At 39.6% G+C, this 27,248-nt stretch overlaps 1 protein-coding gene across 1 annotated transcript; it reads left to right on the top strand.

The window, feature by feature from the left end:
- Positions 1–11: 11 nt before the first annotated feature.
- WASHC5 (WASH complex subunit 5) lies at positions 12–27,248 on the top strand. The gene is made up of 29 exons (XM_034074334.1): positions 12–155; positions 1,926–2,226; positions 4,467–4,612; positions 5,675–5,759; positions 6,015–6,115; positions 6,949–7,141; positions 7,715–7,867; positions 10,974–11,087; positions 12,195–12,366; positions 13,197–13,324; positions 14,359–14,488; positions 15,514–15,626; positions 16,169–16,335; positions 16,932–17,007; positions 17,683–17,793; positions 17,961–18,101; positions 18,777–18,857; positions 19,494–19,595; positions 20,209–20,388; positions 21,321–21,445; positions 22,064–22,226; positions 22,816–22,918; positions 23,021–23,100; positions 23,695–23,798; positions 24,236–24,365; positions 24,483–24,579; positions 25,235–25,388; positions 25,667–25,754; positions 26,822–27,248. Exons 2-29 carry the CDS (start codon positions 2,041–2,043, stop codon positions 26,876–26,878), a joined length of 3,480 nt encoding a protein of 1,159 aa, XP_033930225.1. The 5' UTR covers positions 12–155; positions 1,926–2,040; the 3' UTR covers positions 26,879–27,248.

A 27,248-nucleotide genomic window follows, 5' to 3' on the forward strand; every position in this document is an offset into this window, starting at 1 on the left:
CTGTCCACAGGCCGGCGCCGTCATGTGATGGGCGGGCTCGGCCGTGCAGCACCGGGAGCCGCCGCCGCCTCCCCGGTTCCGCTGCTCCCCGCGGGTGCGGACGGAGCTGAGCACCCCCTCGATGCCGCTGCTTACCGCACCAACGGCAGGGCAGGGTGAGCCGGGAGGCCGCTGCCGGCCGGAGCGACGGGTGGGGGAACGGGTGCTGGCGGTTGCACGGTTCAAACCGTCAGGGAGGGCGCCGGCGGGAGGGAGGCGGGAGCGTTCCAACGGCCTGGGGACACGGAGGGAGTACCTCAGAGCCTGCGGAGGCTGGAGCCCCCCCGTGGGCCTGCGGAGGTAGCTGGGGGCAGCGCGATGTCCCGCACCTCGACCCCCGGTTCCCGTTTGGGGATGAGGGAAGCGCTGTCCTCTGGGTTGTTCGGTGAAAAAACAAACCAAATCGTAACTGCCAATAAATGTTCTCACTTGGAGTAATGTGTGTAGGTCTGGTGTCCCCAGCATAAGGACATGCAACCCCGTGCAATGCTACAGGCTTGGGGAAGAGTGGCTGGAAAGCTGCTTGGTGGAAAAGGACCTGGAGATGAGGGCTGATGGAGCTGAACATGAGCCAGCTTGTGCTCAGGCAGCCAAGAAGCCAACAACATCCAGGCCTGTGTCAGTAATAACATAGCCAGCAGAGCCAGGGCAGTGATCTTCCCCCTGTACTGGGCACTGGTGAGGCTGTACCTCAAATCCTGTGTTCAGTTCTGGGCCCCGCACTGCAAGAGAGACATTGAGGTGCTAGAGCCAGGCCAGAGAAGGGCAATGGAGCTGGTGAAGGGTGGGGAACGGCTGAGGGACCAGGGGGGTTCAGTCTGGAGAAGAGAAGGCTCAGAGGGGACCTTATCGCTCTCTACAACTGCCTGAGAGGAGGTTGTAGTGAGGGGGTTGGTGTCTTCTCCCAGTACCAAGTGATAGGAGAAGAAGAAATGGCCTCAAGCTGCACCAGGGGTGGTTTAGATTGGATATTAGGGACAATTTCTTCCCAGAGGGGGTGCTCAGGCATTGGAACAGGCTGCCCAGGGCAGTGGCACAATCATTGTCATTCGAAGCGTTCACAAACCATGTAGATGAGACCCTCACTGACATGGCTTAGTGGTGGTCTTGGCAGTGCTGGGGTAATGGTTGGACTTGATCTTAAAGGCCTTTTCCAGCCTAGCTAATCCTATGGAGCTGCTGGAGCAAATCCAGAGTAGGCCACAAGGATTATCTGGTTGGAGCACCTCTATGAAGACAGGCTGAGAAGGTTGGGGCTGTTCAGCCTGGAGAAGAGAAGGCTGCATGGAGACCTCATAGCAGCCTTCCAGTATCTGAAGGGGCCTACAGGGATGCTGGTGAGGGACTATTCATTAGGGACTGTAGTGACAGGACAAAGGGTAACGAGTTGAAACTTAAACAGGGGAAGTTTAGATTGGATAGAAGGAGGAAATTCTTTACTGTAAGGGTGGTGAGGCACAGAAATGGGTTGCCCCAGGAAGTTGTGAATGCTCCACCCCTGGCAGTGTTCAAGGCCAGGTCAGACAGAGCCTTGGGTGACATGCTCTAGGGTGAGGCATCCCTGCCCATGCAGGGGGGTTGGAACTGGATTATTTTAAGATATTTTCCAACCATTCTATGATAAACACAAAAGCTTTTTTTTTAGCAATGTGGTTCTCTCTATCTTGCAGGAAACATGTCAATAAATAAAACTGACAAAGAAATGCAACCACAGCATGGAAGCTGACCAGCAATATTATTCAGCAATAAGTAAAGAATGGAGCTGTATGGTTTCTACTTGCTATAGAAGTTTTCCTTGTTGCTAAAGCCTATTACAATCACTTTTGGTTGTAGCCACACAGTGGCAACTATAAGCACTCTGAATGTGTGTGGGTTTGTTTTCACAGGTTATTAATGGCGCAGCTAGTGTTGTCATCAGACTTTCTTCTTCAGATAACCTAAAGGCTAACAATCAGACTCCGACTGCAGGACTCCTGCTGCTCTGTCACGTCCAGCTCCACAATGGTTGATTTTCTAGCTGAAAACAATCTCTGTGGTCAGGCAATTCTTCGGATTGTCTCCTGTGGAAATGCCATCATTGCAGAACTTCTCAGACTTTCCGAATTTATTCCTGGTGTTTTCAGGCTAAAGGACAAAGCTGATCAACAGAAGTACGGGGATATCATATTTGATTTCAGTTATTTTAAGGTAAGTCCTTTTACTGCTAAACTTGACCTTAAAGCGTTGGTGTCCTGCATGAGGATGCTTCAGGTTATGAAACAGCCACTCCTTCCTATTGTGTTTATTAGAAGCATTCTTCAGAACTGACTATTACAACTTCCTACTTGCTCAGATTTACCAATAATTCACCAAAGCAAGATAGCAATTGGGATATGCTTGCATCTTAACATTCTGCTTCTGGGCTGTCTTGTATTTTATATCCTTCTGATCCTACTCAGCCTTATTTTGCTCATTTCAGTAAGCGGAACAGCTTAGGGAAGGTTCTGTGCTTGGAGCCATAGGCAGAATAAAAGTATAACTGGACCTACACTAAGAGTATCAGGGCAAGAAGGGAGTGGCAGTTGTAAGTGCATTCAAGAGTGGTCCCAGCTGCACCTTTCAAGATGTTTGATTAGTCACCCAGCCTGTGAACTTAAGTCAATACCAATTGTATAAAACTTGAGTATTGGATTCTGGGGGGTGGCAGTATTATTTTTATTATTGGTGTTTCCTGCAAAAATATTAACTTATACTTTCACCAGCAAGCTCTGAGCCTGTACAGTTGGTTGTTTTCTTTTGGAGCAGTACCATGGGCAGGATGCCATCTTCCTTTGGTTATCTGTAGCTTATTCTTTGCAGCCATGAAATCTGCTTCCCTGTTTTACAGTGCTGTGATTGTTCCTTCACTGGGCTTGTCACTTGTGCTGAATAAAGAAATAAATCAAAGAGCAGTGTCCATGAGAAACCCTTATTTCCCAAACAAAATTAAGCTTCTTGCAGTACCTGTTTCCCTCTGTCATTCTCCAGCATGAATACAAGGAAGTATGTAGGCTGACTTTATCTGGATTGTACAATACAAGAAATGTCAATAGTAAAGTGTGTGGTGGGGAGGTTGTGGGATATTTTGTCAAGAGTTGTAAATTTCAAGCACTGACTGCGAGCCTTGGACACTGAAAACTCAGAGCACAAAAGATTTCCCAGATAACATTAGATTGAAGTGCTTGTTAGAAGCCTTCTTTTTTCTTATGCAAATTACTTAAAAACTTAAAAGCAGATAGGTATAATTGGTGAGAAATACACTTATCCCTAAAATAGCAGGATTTTTACATGTTGAGGAAGCACAACAGTGCTGCTGCTTTTCAGGGTGAGCACCCCAAAAGCCCTAAATTATATACTTCTAAAGCAGAGTTTAGTGAATTTACATCTATTTGTATTGCAAATTATTCATTTTGGTATTCATGATTCTTAGACTTACCTAATGAAGAGAGATTTGAGATTTTGAATATTCAGGCCACTTACTTTGTCATTTGAACTTAATAGGCAATGTGGGGCCTGTTTTTATCCTTTGTTTTATGTAGGTATTTTGCACAAGAAGCAGAAGAGCATGTTTAGATCCACACAAAATTTTTCAGCTGGTTGTTAACCTTGATATTTTAACTCTTTAGCTATTTTTATGGAGTTTTTGTTGACTAAATCCCTTTAAGCAATGATCTCATACTGTCGTAAGTGGTCCGTGGAATGACATTAACAAGATTTTCAATGAAATGTTAACAATATTTCCAATTAAATGTTAGCAGTGTTTTCATTTCAGTGGCAACGGTAAGACCAAATGGTGGGTAGGAGAAATGTTGACAGTGGTAAATAGTTAGAAAACTTTGTGCCATTGCGTTAAGGAAGTCAGGCTTTTCATCCAACCCCTTTTCCCCCACATAGTTGTTAATGACATTAACATGTTTCTGTGTTAATTTGGAAGACTAGCACTAAGCAAGATCCAGAGTCTGTTAAAAACAGGTCTAATACTTTTAAGCAGTTAAATGTATAGGAAGGTACTAAGCTTTGTGGCCCTCAATGTGGGCCAAAATTTCTATCTGGGAAATCAATCAGATCAAATGTGTAAAGGAAAAAAAATCCAGCAGGGAGATTGTTTGCACTGCAAAAAGCACACAGTGGCTTCAGATATATTGTGACTTTACTAAAAACATTAACTATTCTTTCCCATTTGTTTACATGGGATAGATCTCATTTAAAATCATCGCAGGCTGTAAAAAAAGCAGAATTGTTGTTCAATCATAAAGTAGCTTGGAAAACTACAGATCCTTGTTTTAGTAAGAAATGCTCATTCTGCTGTTGGGTGCCCAGTGTTTGTATATATTCTCCGTTCTACTGAAGAGAAATCAAATAGAGGTCAAAATCAAATATTGGATCTAAAGATGAATTTCTTTTCTTAGGGGCCTGAGATATGTGAAGGCAAACTGGAAGCCAAACCTGAGTTACTGGATTTAGATGAAGAATTTCGTGAAAACAACATTGAAATTTTGACAAGATTTTATCTAGCTTTCCAGAGTATACATAAGTACATTGTAGATTTAAACAGGTACAGTATCTTAAATAAATGTGGCTTTTCTTAGACTAAATTACTATTTAGCCTTAATAATAAGAAGCTTTTTCCTTAGAGACTCAATACACTTGCAACTGGAAACCTGGATTGCTGGAGTGAACATTAACTTTTACTCCTGCTGTTGCTTACCAGCTTAAAATATGACTTGTAAACATTTCACCTCGCTACCTCATTTCCTCAACTGTAAGCAAGAGCTAGTTTTTCTTCTTTATTGGAGATTGTCTTGAAGATTCCTTAATAAAAGGAGACTCCATATTACTAAACTAAGGGGTTTTTGTGATCTTGCAAAACAGAATGTCAGGTAGGGTTGTTTTTCTTTTATTTTCATTGGCCTTATTTTCCTGAGCCTAAATTTTGCATTAGAGTTGCCATATTCTCAAATTTGCTATTCTTACTTGTAAAAAACAATGTGGAAGGTACATTAAATACTCTAAGAAAAATTTCCAAATAATCTTAAGCATAAGAATTGGCTTTGTTAATGATCTTGTATAATAAGGTTAATTAAAAAAATTAAATGTTTAAGAATATTTATTATTAAGTAGTGATACTGGAATATTCTTTAATAGGAAAAAATCTGTTAATCACAATGAACATACTCTATTTCTAGCTCTGCTTTCCAAATTGCAATTGAGATCAGTTGATGGTATTTCCAGGAGATATTTTTGAGGTAACTTGAAAATAGACAGTTTTACTAAATTTTGGAGTAGAAGCCTTTCAGTACCCTCTTCTCAGGCTGTTATTCACCCATAAGAAGATTATGAAGATATTAGCTGTAAGTTACAAAGTATACTCTAGCGTCTTTCACGTAAGTGGTCAGGTTATGGAAGGAGGTTTTTGCCAACTGGTTGACTAGCTGGGAGTTCCAGCCTCTCATTTTATACTAGAGTGCCTGTTTATCTAAAAAACTCTGTGCTGCTTGTACTAGGGAAATGGTCTAATGTACTGCTGACTTTCAGAGAAAATTGACCAATTGAGCTGTGAGGACACATGAGTTGAGAGCAGAATAGTCAATGACCAACTGTTTGTTATAATTCCTAGATATTTAGATGACCTCAATGAAGGAATTTACATCCAGCAAACATTAGAAACAGTCCTCCTTAATGAAGATGGCAAACAGCTTCTAGTAAGTATTGAACCCTTCTGTAATAGTAGAAAATGAACCAACTAGTTTAGTGCCAAATTATACAGATTTCAGCTTACCAAATGCATGGAAATGCTATGACTCACTTTAAGGAGGACAAAGACTAAAAATCTACAGCCATTTTTCATATTGCGTTAATGTATGTAGTTCACTTTGGGTTAGTTTGCCAATACATGTTTGTCTTTACTACAAAATTGTGTTTCTGTGATATCCTTCGTTCCTTCTTTCTTCTTCCAGTGTGAAGCACTCTATTTATATGGAGTCATGCTACTAGTCATTGATCAGAAGATTGAAGGAGAAGTTAGAGAACGAATGTTGGTTTCCTACTACAGATACAGGTAACATATATTGGTATGCAAAAGCCCTCAAGGCTGAAAGAATGTAACATGCAATATAATCAGTTACTTGGGTCATGGAATTGAGGTAAATGGAAATATCGGCACATTTTTGTTCGAATGACTATATACAGATAGACTGAGAACTCAGCAGATCTCTCTGAATATTAATAGAACTGCTTGCTTTAGCTCTGCTTACAGGTCTGGCTGCAAAACTGGAGCAACAGATTTTTCCTTCCGTCACAACAGAAGTTTGGTGTCCAGTGGCAAATAAACATTCAGCTAAAGCTTTAATGCTTTCCTTTAAAGCATCAGCTATGAAAATATCTTAGGTTCCCAAACTTGCAAGCAAATTTTGGTCAAAAGTCCTATCTAGCTGATAAACGTGTCACAGATCAGACTTGTAGTTACAGAGCTTGATTAGTCAAATCAAAGGGAGGTTGCCAGCATCATTGCATGACAAGGTCTCAGAAGGTATCAGCACAAATCCTTTCACACGTATAAAAAGGGGGACATACTGTTCTATGCTCCTTTGACTGTTTATGCCTCTTGGTGTATAAACTCTTCTGAATATAAAGCTACTTGTTTCTGTTCCTGAGTAAAGTTCATTTTTCTGTTTGTGTTTTCTGTGCTTATCTGGGATTCCAGTATGGACATCTATTAGTGTCCTCTTATAGTATGATGAGCATTATATTCATGGAGTAAACAACCACAAATCTCCCACACCTTAGTGTCTCATAATTTTCGTGGAAGAAAGACATGGTTACAAGGAGAGGGAGAGGAGGAAGTGGTTACATCCTACAGCTCAATTTTTGTTCCTTTCTTTTGTAAAACAGTGCAGCCCGTTCCTCTGCTGATTCCAATTTAGATGATATCTGTAAATTGCTCCGAAGCACTGGATACTCGAGCCAACCTGGAGCTAAAAGACCTCCAAACTACCCCGAGAGTTACTTCAGCAGGGTGCCCATAAGTGAAACATTCATTAGCATGGTTATTGGCCGCTTACGGTCAGATGACATTTATAACCAGGTAAGATACTGTGAGATAAATGAAGAATCTAAAGATGAATGGAAAATGGCTTCTCAGGTTAGTTATTCAACCGTGAAATCCAAAAAAAGAATAAAAATCAGAGAATTACAGTGGTTGGAAAGGACTTTTTGAGATCACCTCATCCAACCTCCTGCCTTAAGCAGGGTCAGCTAGAGCTGACTGCATCCAGTTGGGTTTTGAGCACCTCCAGAGATGCAGACTGCATGACCTTTCTGGTCAGCCTGCTTCAGTGTTTGGCCAACCTTGCAGTAAAAAAACCCTTTTTTTGTTTAATGTCTTTAAATCATAAATGACTGGCTGCTCTTAATAACTGATTCCTTCTGAGTTTCCAGTTCTTTTTGTTACTGCAAAGAGATTTATCACCCCTTAGTAGACAATCTGTTTAAAAAGGAGCACTAATATCACAGTTCTTAACTATGACAGTTGTTCAGCTTACATAGTATCCTCCTTGCCTCCTAGTATCTATATACTTTTTGATGCACCTCATAGTATGTTCAAGTGGTTTATGTTGCATTATAATATGTTCTGGTTCGTTTTGTTCCCTTTTTCTAGGTTTCAGCATACCCATTACCAGAACACCGCAGCACTGCTCTGGCAACTCAGGCTGCAATGCTCTATGTGATACTATATTTTGACCCTTCTATTCTTCACACTCAGCAAGCAAAAATGAGAGAGATAGTGGATAAATACTTTCCAGATAATTGGGTAAATATTAATTCTCTTTTAAATCTGTTCTCTGGATTTAATTTAATAGGAACAATTTACCGTATTTTTACAGTATACATTATAGAAAATAATCATGTCCTGGAACTAGAATAGATTCTTCAGTGTGGAAACTGTACTTTGTGCAGAGTGAAGTGGTCTGAGCCAAACCTTCTGGGTAAGCATAGAAGGCTATCTTTTGGAAGTACTGATTATCCTCTCAAATGCTTAAATAAACTACACTCTGATACCATCATGATAAATGAATCATAGAAAAATGAAGGCTGGAAAGTATTATAGGCATAGAATCATAGAATAGTTAGGGTTGGAAAGGACCTTAAGATCATCTAGTTCCAACCCCTCTGCCATGGGCAGGGATACCTCACACTAAAGCATGCCAGGCAAGGCTTCGTCCAACCTGGCTGTGCTTAGTCACTGTCATGGTGAAGAATTTCTTCCTTCTTTACAACTGGAATTTCCCTTGCTGTAGATTGTGTCTGTGCCCTCCTGTCTTTTCTCTCTGCCCCTCTGAGATAGGTCTGGCTCTGTCTGGTTCATAAGTTCCCTCTAGGTAGTAGAAGACCAGAGTAAGGTCCCATAGTCATCTTTCTTCCAGCTTAAGCAAACCAATCTCCTGTAGCCTCTACTTAGACAGTGGGTCCAACTAAGTGTCCTAGTGGACTTCTGTTTGATTCATTCCAGTTTGTCCATGTCTGTCCCATACTGAGGAGCCCAGATCTGAACACATGACTCTAAATGGGACCTTATGAGGGCTGACTAGATGGATATAATCACTTCCCTCAATCTGCTGAGAACAGTCGTGCTGACATAGCCTACTGTCTGATTGCTTTTTGTGATAATGAGGACTGCACGTCTGATCATGTTAAGTTTGTCCAGCAGGGTGCCTAGGTCCTCTCCTGAAGAATCCTTACACGGCCAGTTCCCAGATTGTGCCGTTGCAAGGGTTTGGTTTTGTCCCAAGTGCAGGACTTGTATTTATTATTCTTGGACTTCATGGGATTTCTGCTGGTGAATTCTACCAGCTTATCAGAGGACACTCTGGATGACAGTCTTTCTCTCCAATAAATCCCCCCACATTGATGTTATTGAAAACTTGTGTAAGGATTAGTTCTGTGCCATTCTCCAAATAACTTTAGAAGCAAAACCAGTCACTCTGTGCAATTCTATAGATCTTTTCAGATGCAGTGTTCAAAATGGAATTAACTGTTTGTTTCAGCATTGAGATGTAGGATTTCCAGAGGCCCTAGCCTGCAAAAAACTGTGTCCTGGGTTCAGCAGCAGCAGTCATTTTTTTCTCCTTCTTGGTAGCTGGTGCAGTGCTATGGTTTGACTTTCAGGCTAGGAACGGTTGTTGATAGCAAGTATGTTTTGAGTTACTGCTCAAATGTTTGGTTTGTCCAAGGACTGAGCCTCATGCTCTGCCAGGGAAGGAGGGGAGGCCGGGAGGAAGGTGGAGACAGGACACCTGACCCAGGCTAGCCAAAGAGGTATTCCATACCATAGCACATCATACCCAGGATGTAACGGGGAGAGCCCCGGAAGGGCTGGAGCTCTGGGGGGATGGAGGAGGTATTGGTCGGTGCTCAGTCAGGCAGGGCGGGGTGAGTTATGGGTCGGTGGCTGGTGAGATGTTGTTTTCTCTTCACTTGTTATTGGTTTTATCATTATTATTTGTAGTAGTAGTAGCAGTAGTGATTTGTGTTATGCCTTAGTTATTAAACTGTTCTTATCTCAACCCGTGGGGGCTTCATTCTTTGGATTCTCCTTCCCAACCCTCTGGGAGTTGGGGGAGTAAGGGGGGGGAGTGAGTGTACAAGCTGTGCAGCTTGGTTTTAAACCACAACAAACTGTTACTGAAATAGGCTGGCATCTAACAATAGAGTCCCTATGTAGTCTGTATCACAGGGAATCAGACTTACACAAATCAATTCATCGTTTCTTTAATCTCTGTCTGTTTCAAATTATATTCTTCTGGACCATAAGTGGAACAGTGAAGAAAGGAGGGAAGACAATGTCCCTTAGTTCTGAAATACTGCAGGCTTATTTAGAAAGCAGAACTTGACATCGTGTATGTTTTATTATTCCAGCATTTTTACTCACTTGACTTCATAGTACAAACTGTTACCTTAATACAGCACCTACTTTCTTGTGATGGGGTATGGATGAGCTGGCTGTATTGTACAGAATACTTGACTCTTAGGCTGGTTTCAAATGATTGTTAGCGGTTGAAGTGTAGCCTTTTGAGGAACTGTCATCTACAGGAAATAATGAGCTTCACTTCAACAATATGAGAGGGAACCTCCTTTCAGCAGATCAGTGTCCCATTTGCCTTTACTGGCTTCCTTTTTGACTCTGTCAAAAGAGCTCAAAAGCTGACATTGTTCTAGAAGTGAGCATTCCTGAATGGAGGAATATTGGAGCAATAGTGTGACAAAGCTTATAATGCCACAGATCTGTATATCCTTCATCTTTCAGAAACCCAAGGCTTCAATTTTTAATCAAGTATCTTACAAACACATATAAATCAATCACAATTCTTTATTTTTAATCACATTCATACTTGGGCTCATGGTCTGAAATCAGTTTTTTTTTTGCTCCTGAAACATCATAGCATGAAATCACAATTTCCTTCTCTTTGTGTTCACCAGAAAAGAAGCATTACATTACATCTCAATTTGGACCTTTGGGCATTTTCAGAGTAGGATTCTTTCAGATTATTTCCCCCCCATCATAGTCATTTCCCCAGTTGCTTTCACCCCATCTTCTGCATAGCATAAGAGAAATGAAAAAGAGGTCATAAGTTCAAGGGGAGGAAAAATAGAGGCCAAGGATCATAAATAGTGAGTGTGAAAGAACTATCAGTTTGTTTTCAGAGCCAAACCTCTAATTAACTGGGTGCCTTTTGCTTCAAAGCATTTTTACTCCTTGATTTCCAGAGGTGGTGGAGCAGAAAGTACAGCTACCCAAAAAGTTTAGGTACCTCATATTTATACCCAGAGCATACTGCTTTCTGCCTATAGTGCTAAATGAAAAGTATGTCTTTTCCTTAATATAAATGCAACTTCTTGTTTTCTGCTTCCAATCTTAGGTGATAAGCATTTACATGGGAATCACAGTAAATCTAGCAGAAGCATGGGAACCCTACAAAGCTGCTAAAACTGCCCTCAACTACACGCTGGATCTTTCAAATGTCAAAGAGCAGGTATATAAACCAGAGTTAAGTATTTTTAGCAAGATTCAACCTGTGTGGTCATCTCAAGTATATTAATATGACACTGATAATGCATGGCTCTTTGTTTATTGCCTACAGCTATTTGCATTACATTCATGTATAATGCTTTGAGTGTGTAATTTTTAACTTTGAGTGAAAGATACTTCAATGTTTCAAAATCTAGTTTTTCCAGCACTTCTTGTTTCATTTCCTCTTGCAGTGTTTGTTTCCCCTAAGTGTTTCTGGGTTCTGACTTGACTAAATAGATGTTAGCATTCATCAACATGTTGTTCAGTACTGGAGTGTCTTAAGCTGACTGTAGTGTTTGGTCTTTCATAGATAACAGTTTTTAGAAGTGACACGTTTCTGCTGACTAAGCATGGCACTCATCAGTTTTAAATAGGGCATCCCAAATGAAACAATAATCTGGAAAAAGGATCTGATTTAAAACAGTGACACCAGAATGTTATATGGTATAGTGCAGTCAGTTCTTTTTATGGGAAATAATTATTTCCATGCTTAAAAATCTGAATAATATTGTATACCAAATCAGCAGATTGGATAACTGATGAGAGCTAAATGCCTCCTTATAATCTGACCGAGTGCTCAGGAAAGAACACACAGAAGTGTCTAACTAGAAGAACTGTACTATGTATTGTGTAGCAAACTTAGGGAATACAAGTGGAAATATTTCCTTCATCTTTAGGAGAGAAGTTCACTAAGTAGAACTGACATTTAATTCATAACAATTTCCATTCTGGAACAGACTGTTGTTGTTCTTTCTGATTAGGCAATAAAATACTAAAAAATCATTTTTTAGGAATAAAATAAAAAAATAAATAAAAAATAATTTTTTAGGAATAATTTCTAGAGAGTAGATAAGGGAATACAGGAAGTTTACAAATTGCTTTTTTGAAACATGCTTCTTGCCTAGGCTCTTTGTTTTAAAATTTAGCTTGCATCCTATTACTACTAGTAGTAATGATAATTTTTGTAGCACTTTCTGGATCTATGTGCGTTTAAGTTCTCTGGGAAGCCACAGTGACATTGCACAATTAAGGCAAGGATTATATTGATGCGAGCTTTGTATATTTGAAGGCAAGCAGGTACGCTGCAGTCACTGAGCGAGTGCACACCCAGGTACAGCAGTTTCTCAAAGAGGGCTGTCTAAGAGAAGAGCTGGTGTTGGACAATATTCCCAAGCTGCTGAACTGCCTCCGGGACTGCAATGTCACCATCCGCTGGCTTATGCTTCACACTGCAGACACAGGTAAAGCTTTATGCACACCTTTCATTACAGAGCTGTCAATCCTGCTCTAGAGGTACTTCATGTTGATCCCGAGGGAAGTTCAGCGTGTGCTGCTGTAGAAGTCAGCAGAGTTTCATCTAGTGTTTTCAGGGGATTATTGAGCTGTTCTTTTGCTTTGCTTACAGTCTTCTAAAGCCTTTAGCTGCACCACCACACATTCATTGCCTGAATTCTTGTGAGCCAGACACAGATATAAAAAGTTATGATCCTGTCAAATAATACTCCATAGGAAAAATCTGGAAACTTTATCAGATATTCCTCTGCCTTATCACTTAAAGCATCATTCTGAAAGTTTTACGTAGCATCAGAATGAAAGCAGTAGCCAATTTCTTAATGTCTTAATAATTAATAGTTTAAAACCAAGTGTTTTATTCTGTTGAACTGAAATTCAGCTGAAACTGAGTAATGTCTCTCAGATGAGTTTGGGTTCATAAACTTACCTATTTAGACATTGTTGGTTGAATGCCTGTGCTATCTCTGAGGCTTCTTGGTATGTGAGAGGGCTTCTGTTACACCTCCATGTGTCAGGCGGAACAAATTCGCATTTAGTTTGCAGAAACCTGAAGAAGAGTTTTAAGGCTGAAGAACCACGGAAACCTTAATTCTTTCCTGTTCTAAGGAAGGGTCATACAAGGAAAGGCCATAAGATCCATGTAAATGAAGAACAAGTGGGGACTTAATATATCAGAGCAAAATGCTTTCAAGTTTTGATAAAAAGAGTCTATTTACAAAGATTAAAAAGCTTGAACAAATTCCATAACAGTGAAGAAATGCTGTCTTTCCATTTTCAGCTTGTGATCCAAATAACAAACGTCTCCGCCAGATAAAGGATCAAATTCTAACAGACTCAAGGTACAATCCCAGGATCCTCTTCCAGCTTCTTCTGGATACAGCTCAGTTTGAATTCATTTTGAAAGAGGTACTGTGCTGCTGCCTTCTTCAGCGCTTTCCCCTGGGTGGCAGAACAGAGCTGAAGACTTCAATAGCAGTTGTACATTTACTAAGCAGTCCACTTGCAAATCACAATAATAATTCTTTATGTTATTTGTGAGTTTTCTATAGAAGATTACAAATGACTGTTGCATGGAAGTGACTTTTGCAGTCTCCTCAGTAATGGGCAGTTTTCATTATTACCCAGAATTCTGTATGAACATCCTGGTAACAGATATAATAAAAACTGTAGAGGACTCTGCAGAAGCTTTTATCCTGTCATACCTCTCTTTTTCAGGCAGAAGCCTGAAAACAGACAGAAGCCTGTGTATGTTAAGGATATGCTGCTAAGGAAACTCTTAGATCTATGTATGAAGTTCTGCTATTTCAAAGATTCCACATTGATACTCTGGTGCTAACCTGGTAGAATTAAGAGTGTGATTAAGTTCACGTTTCTCTGCCTAGGCTGAGATGACTATGTGAAGTATAAGTCAGCCTTAGACCTAAGTTTTCTAGGCTCTCTAAGCTAAAAACATTAATGGATATTTTTGTAAGTGGCTAAAAATCAACAGTATCTGCATCATACTGTTTTTTAAAATTCAGATAATGTCCATCATAGAATCATAGAAAGGTTTGTGTTGGAAGGGAGCTTAAAGATCATTCACTTCTAACCCCCCCTGCCACGGACAGACACCTTTCACTAGACTGGGTTGCTCCAAGCCCTGTCCAACCTGGCCTTGACCACTGACAGGGATGGGGCAGCCACAGCTTCTCTGGGCAACCTGTGCCAGCGCCTCAGCACCCTCATAATAAAAAGCAGAGCTGGCATCACTGACAGGATGTCCATCACACTGGCTACATTTCTTAATAGTTTCAATTTGGTATTTAATATTCTGGCAAGATCTTGGAAGTTACGTAGTAATCGTCATAAGTGTGTTCCACCTGTTTTCAGAACTTATATTTCATGTATTGTAGTATGCCTGCTTTCCAGTTCTGTAAACCAAATTCTTCCTTTTGCAATAGATGTTCAAGCAGATGCTGTCAGAAAAACAAACAAAATGGGAGAACTATAAAAAAGAGGGATCTGAAAGGATGACTGAGCTTGCTGATGTCTTCTCAGGAGTTAAACCTCTTACTAGAGTGGAGAAAAATGGTAACTATTAAAAACTAAACTGGGGGGGAGGGGAGGAAATAACTTTGTTTATTTCTAAGCTGATACCAAAAGAAAGTATACGAGGCTAATACTGATAATAAGAAAAAAATTTCATGTTCCTCAGCTGCTCCAGAAGAGTCTTACATGTCATCTTGATTAGGTTTTCTGCATGCATCCCATATGCACAACAATACTTAGGTACCTAATCTTTAGATGGCCCTGTTTTTAGAAATGTTTTTAGTACTTTGTTTAGATACACTATCTAAGACTATGAAATGCCAGTTCCTTTTCCTGCGTTTAATGGAGTTCACATTACTCTGTTCTATGTACAAAGGACTGTGAAGATCATACACATTAAATATAGGGGTGATTTAATCTCCCCTCTCATTCTTTTACTTCTTGACTTCACTGAGTGGTGTTCTCCAGTGACTTAAAAGTGTTGAATCTGTATTTCTTTCCAAATTTCTTGCTTTGCTTTTTGAACTTTCTTTTGTTTTCCTTGACCTGGTTTAAGAATGAGACTTGTACATAGCTCTTATTTGACCTACATAGCTCTTATTTGAGCAGGAATACTGCTGAGGGTGTCCACATTAGGGCAATTTTTGCAATCAGTCCCAAACAACAGAGCTTAGAATACAGGCAATTTTGTCACTTGCTGCCACATAAAACCAGAATTACCTTACTGAAATATTTCCCTTTACCTTTTTGATGTTAGCAAACTTACAGCTTAAACATGTAAATTGCCTTAGCAGGTGTAATTTCTATTAAAATACAGTTCATAAAGCACAAATTCATGATTGAAAGGGCTTTATCTCTGTATAAATTTTATAATGCACATTTATGTTGGTAGTTGTTTCTTTTTAATGTTGTATGTAAAACTTCCCTGAATGTTTGCCGCTTTACAAGTCTGGATGTTGAAAGACTAGAAATGTAAAAGTAAGATGAAAACTTTTAAAATAACCTTTGTGTCTTTGTGGTTTATCACATATGCAAAGATTTTATTCACTTTATTTGTTCTCATACAGAAAATCTTCAGGCGTGGTTCAGAGAAATCTCCAAGCAAATAATGTCTCTAAACTATGATGATTCAACTGCAGCAGGCAGAAAAACTGTGCAGCTAATACAGGCATTGGAGGAGGTATGGCAAAGAGATTTTGACATAAATGACCTCAGCCTTTTGAAAAATAGCATTTGGTACCCGTGCACTGACTTCCAGTAGATGAGTTACAGATCTGCAGTTCAATAGTTGTGTAAGTCTTTAGATCTTTGTAACACCTGCTTATATACCTTGTGATTGTAAAATAAGAGATATCATGAAAATCATACCTGGAGCTGTGGCTCAGGAGGGTATTTCAAAGAAATGAGTTTAGTATTGAACATTTGGCAGCATTACTCTTTTTGTTAGAATTTCTGAAAAGAAATCCATTTGAAGCCAGAGAGGGTAATTTGAAAGGCAAAATAAAAATGTCCATATTTGTTTTGTGTTCAGATCTTCTACTTCCAGGATATAAAAGAATACTCAGGATGGTGTTACACAGTACACCTCCTCGAGTAGCTTTGCGATCTTTCTTATTCAACACACTCTAAAGTAGGCCAGGATTTGTTAAGTGTCTTACTGTAATAACGTCAGGAAGAAACATGTCAGTTTACTTAAGGATGGGGTTTGTTTTTTAAATACAGGTCCAAGAGTTTCACCAGCTGGAAGCTAACCTGCAGGTTTGCCAGTTTCTGGCTGACACCCGCAGGTTTCTCCACCAGATGATCCGGACTATCAACATTAAAGAAGAGGTCTTGATCACCATGCAGATTGTTGGTGATCTTTCATATGCTTGGCAATTAATTGACAGGTATCTTAGCAGGAGCTTCTTCCTCCAAGTCAGTCATCATGTGTGAAACTTGTGGGAAATAACCTCTATAAATAGTATTAATACTATAAAGTGTCCAGTTTAATAATGGTCTTGAAGCCTTGTTCTAAGAGTTGTTGAGTATAACTCTCATGGAGTTGAGTAAGAACATGCCAACAGCCATCTTTGCCATGTTGCTAGCTGCAGGTTAAGTGATACTGTAACTTTTTACTGTCTGTCCTGTTCTAACTATAACAATTTTCTAAGCTTCTATCTCCAGCTTTTAGTCTAGTTAAGTGTTCTCCAAAATGCTGGAGTTCCCCTTTCAACCAAAAACGAACAAGGAAAGTGTGATTTTGCTGAGCTGCTTGGCTATTAATGCTTCCAGATGCCCTCTCCTTTGCCCCACCTATCCCTTTATCATATAGGTTTTTCTAACCAATATCTCTAAAGACCAAAATCCCCCACTAGTGAAATTCTTCAGTGGTCTTCTGTGCCATTTCTAGATTACACTGGTGCTGATGACATATGATTTAACAGCTGAAAATAAGAGTTTCAAGGGAAGAAAACTGATTTGTTTTGTTTGTTTCCTACCCCAGCTTTACATCTATTATGCAGGAAAGCATAAGAGTCAGTCCATCTATGGTAACTAAACTCAGAGCCACTTTTCTAAAGGTAAGTGTGAACAACAGTTAATGTACCTGAGCACTGCAGGTCAACCAAAGCATTTGTTACATAGGCCTTAAGTCTGTGAAGTCATAAAAGAGTCAAAACTTCCTTTTGCAACATTGTCTACATCCATATTTTTTAGACTGTATTAAATTAACTCAAAGTTAGTTTTAAAGAAACTTAAGCCAAGTTACACATGGGTTTTTTTTAATGCAACCAGTTATATTGCTGTTGTTGGACAAGTAAGTCTCATCATCCAGCTTCTACCTATTAGAGTTATTTGCTGGAGTATTGGATGGGATCCCCTGCATATGTATCAGAGGAGGCTGAAGGAATTACAGAAGTTATGTTGGCTATGCCCTTTGTCTGTCATGGTGAAGATCTGGAAAAGTTTTCTGTAGAAAAAAGAATAGGAAACAGCCTGAGGGAAGGTGTAAAATTACAGTGACAAAATAGTAATAAGAGGAATTTAGCCTTATAGACCATTGGACCTTTTGTCTTTTAATTTTTTTTCTTCTGGTTTTGTTTTTTTATGTATTGGCAAACCTGATATAACTTTGCTCTGTAGGAAGAATCCAGTACTTTGAGTTGTCAGATAAGAGCCTGAGCAAGAGAATTCAAGCATGTTATTTACATTAGAAAAACAGACACGTGCAGTTAAAATGTTACCTTTATTTCTAGCTTGCTTCTGCTCTTGACTTGCCACTTCTCCGCATCAATCAAGCAAACAGCCCTGATCTTCTCAGTGTATCACAGTATTATTCTGGCGAGTTGGTTTCCTATGTAAGAAAGGTATGTGTTGGAAGAGGCAGAATTCTCTTGTTCTCTAATTACTTTTTCTTAATTAAAGGTTACTTGGTGATCTTTAAGGTCCGTTCCAACCCAAAGCATTCTATGATTTTTAATTATTTTTTTTTAATGAGAATGTGCTGACTCTGTTTCTTCTCTCATTTACAAAGGTTCTCCAGATAATTCCAGAAAGCATGTTTACATCTCTTCTCAAAATTATAAAGCTTCAGACTCACGATATTATTGAAGTGCCTACTCGGCTGGATAAGGACAAGCTGCGAGATTATGCTCAGCTTGGACCACGATACGAGGTGCAGTTAAAACAGGGAATTCCAATAAAGCATACCTTATAGATGGCCAGCTTCAGCATAAGTTTAAATAGGTACAGCTCTGCAGACTTATACTCCAACAGTGAACTTGGATTTGTTGACTGAGTAAGAAATAAAAATGACTAGTGTTGCTGTAAGTATACCTGAGGTGTCATGAGGACAGATGAGCCACTTCTGCTCTTTTATTTGTGAAAGTTTTAAATGTTGATCTTGCAGAAAAGGGAAAGAAAACCAAATGCAATTATAAATAAGCATAAAGATGTTGGGACATATTTTCAGGAGAGAGAACCCTAAAAGCCCAAGTCTGAAATGAAGCCCTCTGCTTCTGGAATGCTTGTTCCAGGGGAAGGTCTAAGACTGAATAAGCCAGCAGGGTTAAGCTCTTTGCTGCCTTCAAACATGAAGACAGGATGAAGGCACGTTAATTTGATCAGTTAAAGCTTTTTGCTCATCAGCATTTTGGCTGTGCATTTTTTCATGTGCTGTCAATTATACTATAACAAAGTATAGAACAAGGTGTAAAAACTGAAACTATATGAGTGCAAATTTAATCTAAAATAGGAAGCTACCCCTGGAAAGGAACTTTCATCTTTTTAGAGTAAATATTTGAATCTATCGCTTCACTTCAATAACTTGTATTTGTGTTTTCTCTTAAAGGTTGCCAAGCTAACCCATGCCATTTCCATCTTCACTGAAGGTATCCTCATGATGAAAACTACTTTAGTTGGTATCATCAAGGTAATGTTCCATTATTTTAAGTAGGAAAAAGTCATTTGGTGACAGCACTTTAGCACAGATGCTTCAGCGCATTAAGACCTTGAGGGAAGCTAAAAAGACAAGAAAAAGTCAGTTTGCATATGAATTTTCAGTGATGCCAACCTTGGCATGTGGGTAGGAGCCGTATTAAGAGTTAAGAACCCACAATCCTCATTGTAAATAGGTTCATCAGCTTTAATGGATGATCTTTGCTTTTTTTTCCCTTCTGGAAGGCTTTTCTGAAGACCTGTTTCTTCCATTGGCAAAGACTCCTTTTCCTACATTAAGATACCTCTTTCAGGACCATGAGCAAGGATTCTTGAAAAATACACACTTCTTAATGCATACTGGCTTCTTATAATTGTACAGCATTCCCAGTGGATTATGAGCCAAGGGCGAATATGGGAACTACAAACATTTGCTGCTGAGGTTCAAAATTTGCTGTCCATTAGAAGTATTTAAATATTTATTCTTTGGACAAGTGCTGATGGGAAAGTACTTCTGTTTGTAGTGCTTTCCAGTTCACTGTAAGCACCAAATATCTCAGTACAAGCTAAACCCTTTGTATGTGTTTTTATACCTTTCTGACTTGAAGAAAAAAATGTTTCCTCTACTTAGGTGGACCCAAAACAGTTACTAGAGGATGGAATAAGGAAGGAGCTGGTAAAACGGGTAGCCCTAGCTCTTCACAGGGGACTTATCTTTAATCCCAGAGCCAAGGTGGGTAACGGCTTGATTTGATTTTGTATTTTATGCATCTTGGGTTTGATGGGACCTCTTCTACTAGTTTCTAGAAAATAATTCTTACTTGAAAAAACCTGCAACTTTTGAACTTTTTAAAGGTTACTCGTAATGACTTACTTAATGTTGAAATGAGGTTTTAAGCTGCTAAGAATAGACAGAATTCAAAACACTTATTTTCATACCATTGCCAAGTGTCCTATCAATTCTGAGTTCACAGGTCTGTCGTTGTAACGAATGATGATAAAACGTGATATGTATAAGCCAGGTAAATGCAGAAAGGCAATGGTAAAATAAGGAGTGCGAGTCCTTGCTTTGATCCTGTCCAAATCTTTGAGTCTCATAGATGAATCAATAGTACCACTGAAGCCTAAAATAAGCATTGAAAGCAGGAAGGAAAAATACTAAGAATTATTTCAGATATCAAACAACCTTTGATAAATTTCTGAGTGCTTTTCAGCTCTGGCTGGAGCGTAGTGAAATCCTCCAGAGGTGGCTCTGTAAAGACATTTAGAAGCCTTTTACATTTTCTTTGTATTCTGCCTGTTCACAGTTTTGTTTTTATCTTTTTTGGTGTTTTTCCCATCTGTAGCCAAGTGAGCTTATGCCCAAGCTGAAAGAAATGGCAGCTACAATGGACGGGTTCCATCGCTCGTTTGAATATATCCAGGATTATGTCAACATATATGGTTTGAAAATTTGGCAAGAGGAAGTGTCTCGTATTATTAACTACAATGTGGAACAGGAGTGCAATAACTTCTTGAGAACAAAGGTGCTAGTTGAAAACAAGAACAAGTAAAAAGTTGATAAATGTCTTTATATTTGGATATTAAAGTTTGTGACTGATGGAGCTTATATACCCAATTGTGCACAGTTTATACTGTTGTGACTTCAACTAAATGTGCTAACTACTGTGTAAAACATCTGCCCCCAGCTTTTTTTCTGAATGATTTCAGCATCCCCACTCCATTAGTCATGCATAAGAAGAACAAAGTATCCTAAACAGGATATTTTAGTATCTCTTGCCACCAGGGAATAATATGGAATCATTGAATACCAGGTTGGAAGGAACCTCAGGGATCATCTGATCCAACGTTTCTAGGCAGAGCATGACCTAGACTGGGTGTCCCAGCACCCTGCCCCACTGAATCCTAACCAGTATTGGGAAATCCACCACTTCCCTGTGGAGATTATTCCAATGGCTGGTTGCTCACATTGTGAAAAATGTTCCTCTTATGTCAAGTCAAAATTTCTCCAGGAGTGACTTGTGCCCATTACCCCTCATCTTTTCCATGTGACTCCTTGTAAAAAGAGTAAAAACTCATTACTGAATCATGGTAGTCATCTCTGAATCTGTTGTTAACCATGAGAATGCAGATGGGAGAGACTGCAGTAGTTGCTGGCTCTACTTCACAAGTGGTGAAGTGAACAGATCTTAAATTTGGCTAACAAAAAGTTGGCTAGTCTTACTGCAGAAGGGAAGAGATGCAGTTCTCACCAGGCATGTAGGTAGTTCTCTACAACTCCACAGCTGCTTTCTGCTCACTCTTTGTCATAAGGCTCATTCTTTTTGATTTGTTTTTTAGAGTGTTTTGCTGTCTGTAATTTGAGCTACTGTTCTACAATGTAAACAAAAGGAATAATGTTTCTAAGCAAATTAAAACCATGCAATGGTAACGCTGCAAATTAAAACTTGTTTTTCAGATTCAAGACTGGCAAAGCATATACCAGTCTACTCATATTCCAATACCAAAATTCACACCTGTGGATGAATCTGTAACATTTATTGGTCGGCTTTGTAGAGAAATCCTGAGGATCACTGACCCAAAGTAAGTACTGTATGTCCACAAGCTTGTATTACAGCACCATGCATTGGATTGCTCCAATTCTACCATATACAAACAAGAAAATACGCAACAAATAGTTTTTTGTTAGCTATCATATCACCACTTTTACCTAAAACTAAATCTGCCCAGTCCTGTACATTTTAAATATTAGTCTAGGAAAGTTGTGATTTTAGCCCAAGAAGGAAAACTGTGTTACACAAATAGGGAAAACAGGGGTGACAGAATCCCTGTGGGGAGAGGAGTAACTAAACTTCACCTGAGATGCTTAGAGGCATAGAATCATAGAATGTTTCATGTTGGAAAGGATCTTAAGATCATCAAGTTCCAACCCCCTGCCATGGGCACGGACACCTCACCATAGACCATGTTACCCAGGGCTCTGTCCAGCCTGGCCTTGGACACTGCCAGGGATGGAGCATTCACCAGTTCTTTGGGCAAGCTGTGCCAGTGCCTCACCACCCTCACAAGTAAAGAGCTTTTTCCTCATATCTAACCTGAAAAGAGTCTTTCTAATCTCTGCCTGAATAACATATTACTCAGATTAGCACAGGAACTATCTGCAGGATATTGTTCTGAAGTAGTTGTTTATTTTTCCCTCAGAATCACGTGTTACATTGACCAAATGAATACTTGGTATGACATCAAAACTCATCAGGAAGTGACCAGTAGTCGTCTTTTCTCTGAGATCCAAGATACTTTAGGTACCTTTGGTCTCAATGGCTTGGACAGGCTGTTGTGTTTCATGATTGTAAAGGAGCTGCAGGTAATTTCTGAACTTTGATTTCTCAAGGTCATGATGCTTTTATTGTTGAATAGCTTCTAGGGGAATAAAAATATCTGTTCATGTTTGAGATGCTAAGTTGAAATCAAATGCATTTTGAAAATGTGTGTTCAAGCATGAAGGTAAGAATATACTTGAAGGTAAGAATTCAGTTTCAGATATAATCATGAAAGTCAGTACTCTTGAATAAATGCCGCTGTGTAACACCAGGTTGTGTGTTACATCAAGCACTGGATTGCAAGGAATGCCTTTTGGAGGTGTATACTTTGACCTGAGATCAACTTTTAAGTATGCACAACTTCTATTTTCTGTCTAGATATCAAAAAAAGGAATTAGATCATTTGGGTGATATAAATAATTATATGATCTAAATAGGGTGTCAATTCTATGTAATGACTTTTCCCCAATGCCTTTATGTGAACATATTGACGAAGGGGATCCATGAATTGTCCTAACAGTGATTAGCATGATTCAGAAAAGCACAGAGTCTAATTATGGAATTCCTCAACTCTTTGTCCATGGAGATACCGTACATGTGTGAGGATTTTACTTCTGTCTTTCCTTTATTTAGAATTTCCTCAGTATGTTTCAGAGAAATATATTGCGTGACAGGACAGTACAGGATACCTTAAAAGCACTTATGAATGCTGTCAGTCCTCTCAAAGGAATTATAGGTAAGTGCTTGCTGGTTAAGACAGAAGAAAGCCATTGTCTTTGTATACTTGTGTTTATTTCTCTCATCCTTTTTAATGCCTCACCCTTTTTTCTTTTCTCAGCAAATTCAAACAAGGTTTATTCCACAGCAATTGCAAAAACTCAGAAGATCTGGACAGCATATTTAGACTCCATAATGAAGGTAGGTTTTACCTGATCCCATTAACATGTCTCTTATCATCTCTCTGTAATGATATTTTGCAACCAATTTTTTTCGGAGCACTGTGAACATTTGTATATGTTACTGAAGAGGAAAGGTAAGGGAAAGAAGGGAAGGGCTGCCTGATGGTTTTTATCCCTGCCATTGCTGACCCTAAGGTCTAGGGAGAGATGGGGAAAAGAGTACAAGCATTTTCACTTACCAATGGAAAACAAGCAAGTAACTGAGGTTTTGTACCTGTTACCTTTACAGTACCCTCACACTGTCTGTATTTGCTACCATGAACTCTGTGTAAATCTTGAGCACTGTGACTACTCTTCTCCTTTGACCACACTCTGCAACTGGAGTCTGTCAGCTCTGACTGCTGGCCCTGTGACCAAACTAGGGAAGTTACTCCCACCACTGTGTATGTCCCTGCTTTGGGCAGCCCTACAAAGGGTGTTAGCTACAGAGAGTACTTTGTGTAATCTGTTTAACTGTAAATTGTTACTAAGCTTTTCCTTAGTTTGATTTTACTCTTCCTTCATTGCATTCAGTCTAACACCTCAGCCTTTTTATGTTTGCTTGATTCAACAGGTTGGTCAGATGCAGATTTTGAGACGCCAGATTACCAATGAATTGAACTATTCCTGCAGATTTGACTCCAAGCATTTGGCTGCTGCTTTGGAGAATCTCAATAAGTAAGAAGCCAAATGTGCTGAAGAGCTGCATGTATCACTGTGGTGTAACTGTTATCAATTCAGCAATCCTTAAAATCTAAATTATGGCAAAATGTGGAGTCTGAATGAAGTCAGATTTTTGTTGATGAGTATTTGCATTCAAACCCAACAAAAGCAGTAAAGATAAGTAACTTTTCAAGTAATCTGTTAAATTCTACCTGGATTTGAGGTCAGATTTGTGTGAGAAGAACAAACAGTGGGGATGTGTGGTGCTGATCTTGAAACAAATCTGACATTTGTAAAAAGATGCTCCAAAAAAGGTGGTTTACTCCTGCTTGTAACCATGTACAAGTTTTGTCCTTGAGGGTTTTACATTACTATGACATGTGGCATTGTGTAGGGTTTATCGATGATAATTTAAATAAGTATTTAATATAATCAGTTGGCTTTCCTTTTAGAGCAATACTGGCTGACATTGAAGCACATTATCAGAACCCATCACTACCTTATCCTAAAGAAGACAACACTCTTTTGTATGAAATCACAGCCTATCTGGAAGCAGCTGGCATTCACAATCCATTAAATAAGGTCAGTCTTACATTCCAGTGCTCAGTACAGTTTGCTTTTTCTGTTTTATTATTAACTTAGGAAAAAAAAAACCCATACCTGGAAGAACTGTGTTCCTCTTTTGTCTTTTCCCCTCAGATCTACATAACAACAAAACGTCTGCCGTATTTTCCCACTGTCAACTTCCTCTTTCTAATTTCCCAGTTCCCGAAACTTCAGTACCACAGAAATTTAGGTATTGTATAAGTTGTTGTTTGCCTAAATCTAGTGAAAACTGATGTGAAACCATCTGTAGAGAAGATAGTAAAATTATCTGCACAGAAATTCTAGCAATAGGATAAGGGATAATGGGTTCAAACTAGTACAGGGGAAGTTCAGGTTAGATCTAAGGAGGAAGTTCTTTACTGTGAGGGTGGTGAGGCACCGGAATGGGTTGCCCAAAGGAGTGGTAAATGCCCCATCCCTGGTGGTGTTCAAGGCCAGGTTGGACAGAGCCCTGGGTAACATGGTTTAGTGTGAGGTGTCCTTGTCCATGTCAGGGGGGTTGGAACGGGATCATCTTCAGGCCCTTTCCAACCCAAACCATTCTATGATTCTATGTCCAGGCAGATTTATTACAATATCGTAGCCAAATACAATGGAGTAGGAAGGTGGACTCCGAACTCCTGACTTTTTCATCCCATCCTATGCCTTAGTTAATACCATTAAACCATTTGCTATGGAAGGAATGCAGTTGTTACATTAGTTTTCAAGTTTTCTGTGTGGGCAAGCAGAAGGGGAGGTACAGCAAGAAAACCCTAGGGGACGATATTAGCTAATTTAGCCTCTGCTATGAAGAATATGCTCTGTTTTATAAACATGTGCTGTTTTGGGGTGGCTTTTGCATGCAGGAGTGGTGTGCAAGCGGCCTGCTGACCAGATTGACTGGCTGCCTCTAGTTCTGGGACTCCTTACCCTGTTGAAACAGTTTCACTCAAGATACACAGAACAATTTCTGGCTCTCATCGGTCAGTTTATTCGTTCAACAATGGAGCAGTGCACAAGGTATCCATGTTTTACTCTTTCCCTAAGGATCACCTCTGTGTAGTATTATCACTGCCTTTTTAGTATGTTTTTCTAGCAGAGTATATTTGACATAACAACAACAATATATTTGACTAAATACAAGATTAAAATACTATTTCTTTCTGTAATGGAATCACGTGGTACCTCATGGAGATGGTGTTGTTTGTAGTGTAATTTTATCCAAGTTTGTAATGTAATTTTATCCAAACAACTGATCAGCTAGTAAGTGTTTGCTCTTCACGGTGGTTGAATTTTAGCCAGAAGATACCAGAGATGCCTGCTGATGTAGTGGGTGCCCTCATGTTCCTGGAGGATTATATTCGCTACACCAAGCTACCAAGGAAGGTAAGAAACCCGTGTCTCCTGTATATAGCAGTGAGCAGGAGACCTGTTCAGGTGAGCTAGATCTTGGTTTATGCTGTGGTTATGTACTAGCAGTTTGATCACACGTATCTGCTCTGGAACCTGCATCATCTGTAAGCATATACCCAAAATAATGGACTTGCTGACTTTACCCAAGCAGTACTGACCCTTTCAGGTGTTCTATAAAAGACTGCCAGAAGGAAATAGAGGTGAAAAATCTGTTGCCTGATAGGACTGGCTCATAACAAATTCTTTTACCTTCTCGGAGCTACAGTTGTGTTACTTATGTACTTTGTGTAACTATTCCTGTATTATATCATTATGGAAAAACTATTTTCTAGAGAGGATACAAAATATGAAAGGATTTCTATTTTGTGCACATTTGAGGCTGTTCCATTTAGTCCTCAGAGAGCCTGTACATTGCTGGGGGCTTTTGGGAAAGGAAGAAATAAAATAGAAGTTCAGAGATGTTGCAGAAGTAAGTAATAATAAACAGCAGTATTATGAATGCAGGGCAAAAAAAGCTAAATAGCAACTTAAATTTTGGTGAACCACCATCTCCAGTCCTGGATCCCCTTCCCTTCCTGCCAATGGCTTCCCAGGCACCTTCTTATTTTCACATGCAAGGGAAGTTCTGAAAGTCTGGTCTTGTAGAGAGACTTTATTTTAGGGCTCAATGCAACTTGACTACATTTGAAGATCACAGAATCAACCAGGTTGGAAAAGACCTTTAAGATCACCAAGTCCAACCGTTACCCCAGCACTGCCAAGGCCACCATTAAGCCATGTCACTGAGGGGCCTCATCTACACAGTTTGTGAACACTTCCAGGGACGGTGATTGTTTGTGAACACTTCCCTGGGCAGCCTACTGCTGTGACTTATTTTTAATGCCCCATATGAATAATCCCATTGGCTACAGGGTGTACGTCGATGATTCAGGTCAGAACTGGTGCTTGGTTCATAGATCAGATGTGCTTGTTAATGGGTGACTCGAGCATACAATGAATAATGAAGAAAATACCTAACTGTGCCTTCCTGTTTACTCCAGGTTGTTGAAGCCCACGTGCCTAGCTTCATTTTTGATGAATTCAGAACTGTTCTATGAATATGGAGAAGGACCACATCTTTCCCCCAGACTTGAACAAGGAGTTAGGGATGGGGGATGAGACAAGAGCAGGTTTTCAGAACTGTGTCTTTTCTGTGCTTTAAGGTAGTTCCTACAACTATCCCTATGGACCGTAACTGTCAGCCCTACTCTGTGTAACTAGCACTTGTTTAAATCGTGACATGAGACACGGTTTGTATCTCATCCATGCAGTGTATATTTTGTACTGTGCATTATTAATGCTGTATGGAACTGTTTGTGTATAAATCATGTAGGTTGTTGTTCTGAAGAGCTGCCTGTGGAAGTTTGACTTTTATATCGCAAAGGAACAATGAAATTGGAAATAAAGGTGTTGTATAATTTACCAGGA

Source organism: Melopsittacus undulatus, chromosome 1 (genome assembly GCF_012275295.1).
Source record: "Melopsittacus undulatus isolate bMelUnd1 chromosome 1, bMelUnd1.mat.Z, whole genome shotgun sequence".
Taxonomy (NCBI): Eukaryota; Metazoa; Chordata; class Aves; order Psittaciformes; family Psittaculidae; genus Melopsittacus; species Melopsittacus undulatus.

Coding starts and splice junctions, on each gene's coding strand:
- WASHC5 (XM_034074334.1), top strand. CDS start 2,041: ATGGTTGATTTTCTAGCTGAAAACAATCTCTGTGGTCAGGCAATTCTT. Junction 4,613..5,674: donor TACATTGTAGATTTAAACAG/GTACAGTATCTT, acceptor TATAATTCCTAG/ATATTTAGATGACCTCAATG. Junction 19,596..20,208: donor TCTTTAATCCCAGAGCCAAG/GTGGGTAACGGC, acceptor TCCCATCTGTAG/CCAAGTGAGCTTATGCCCAA.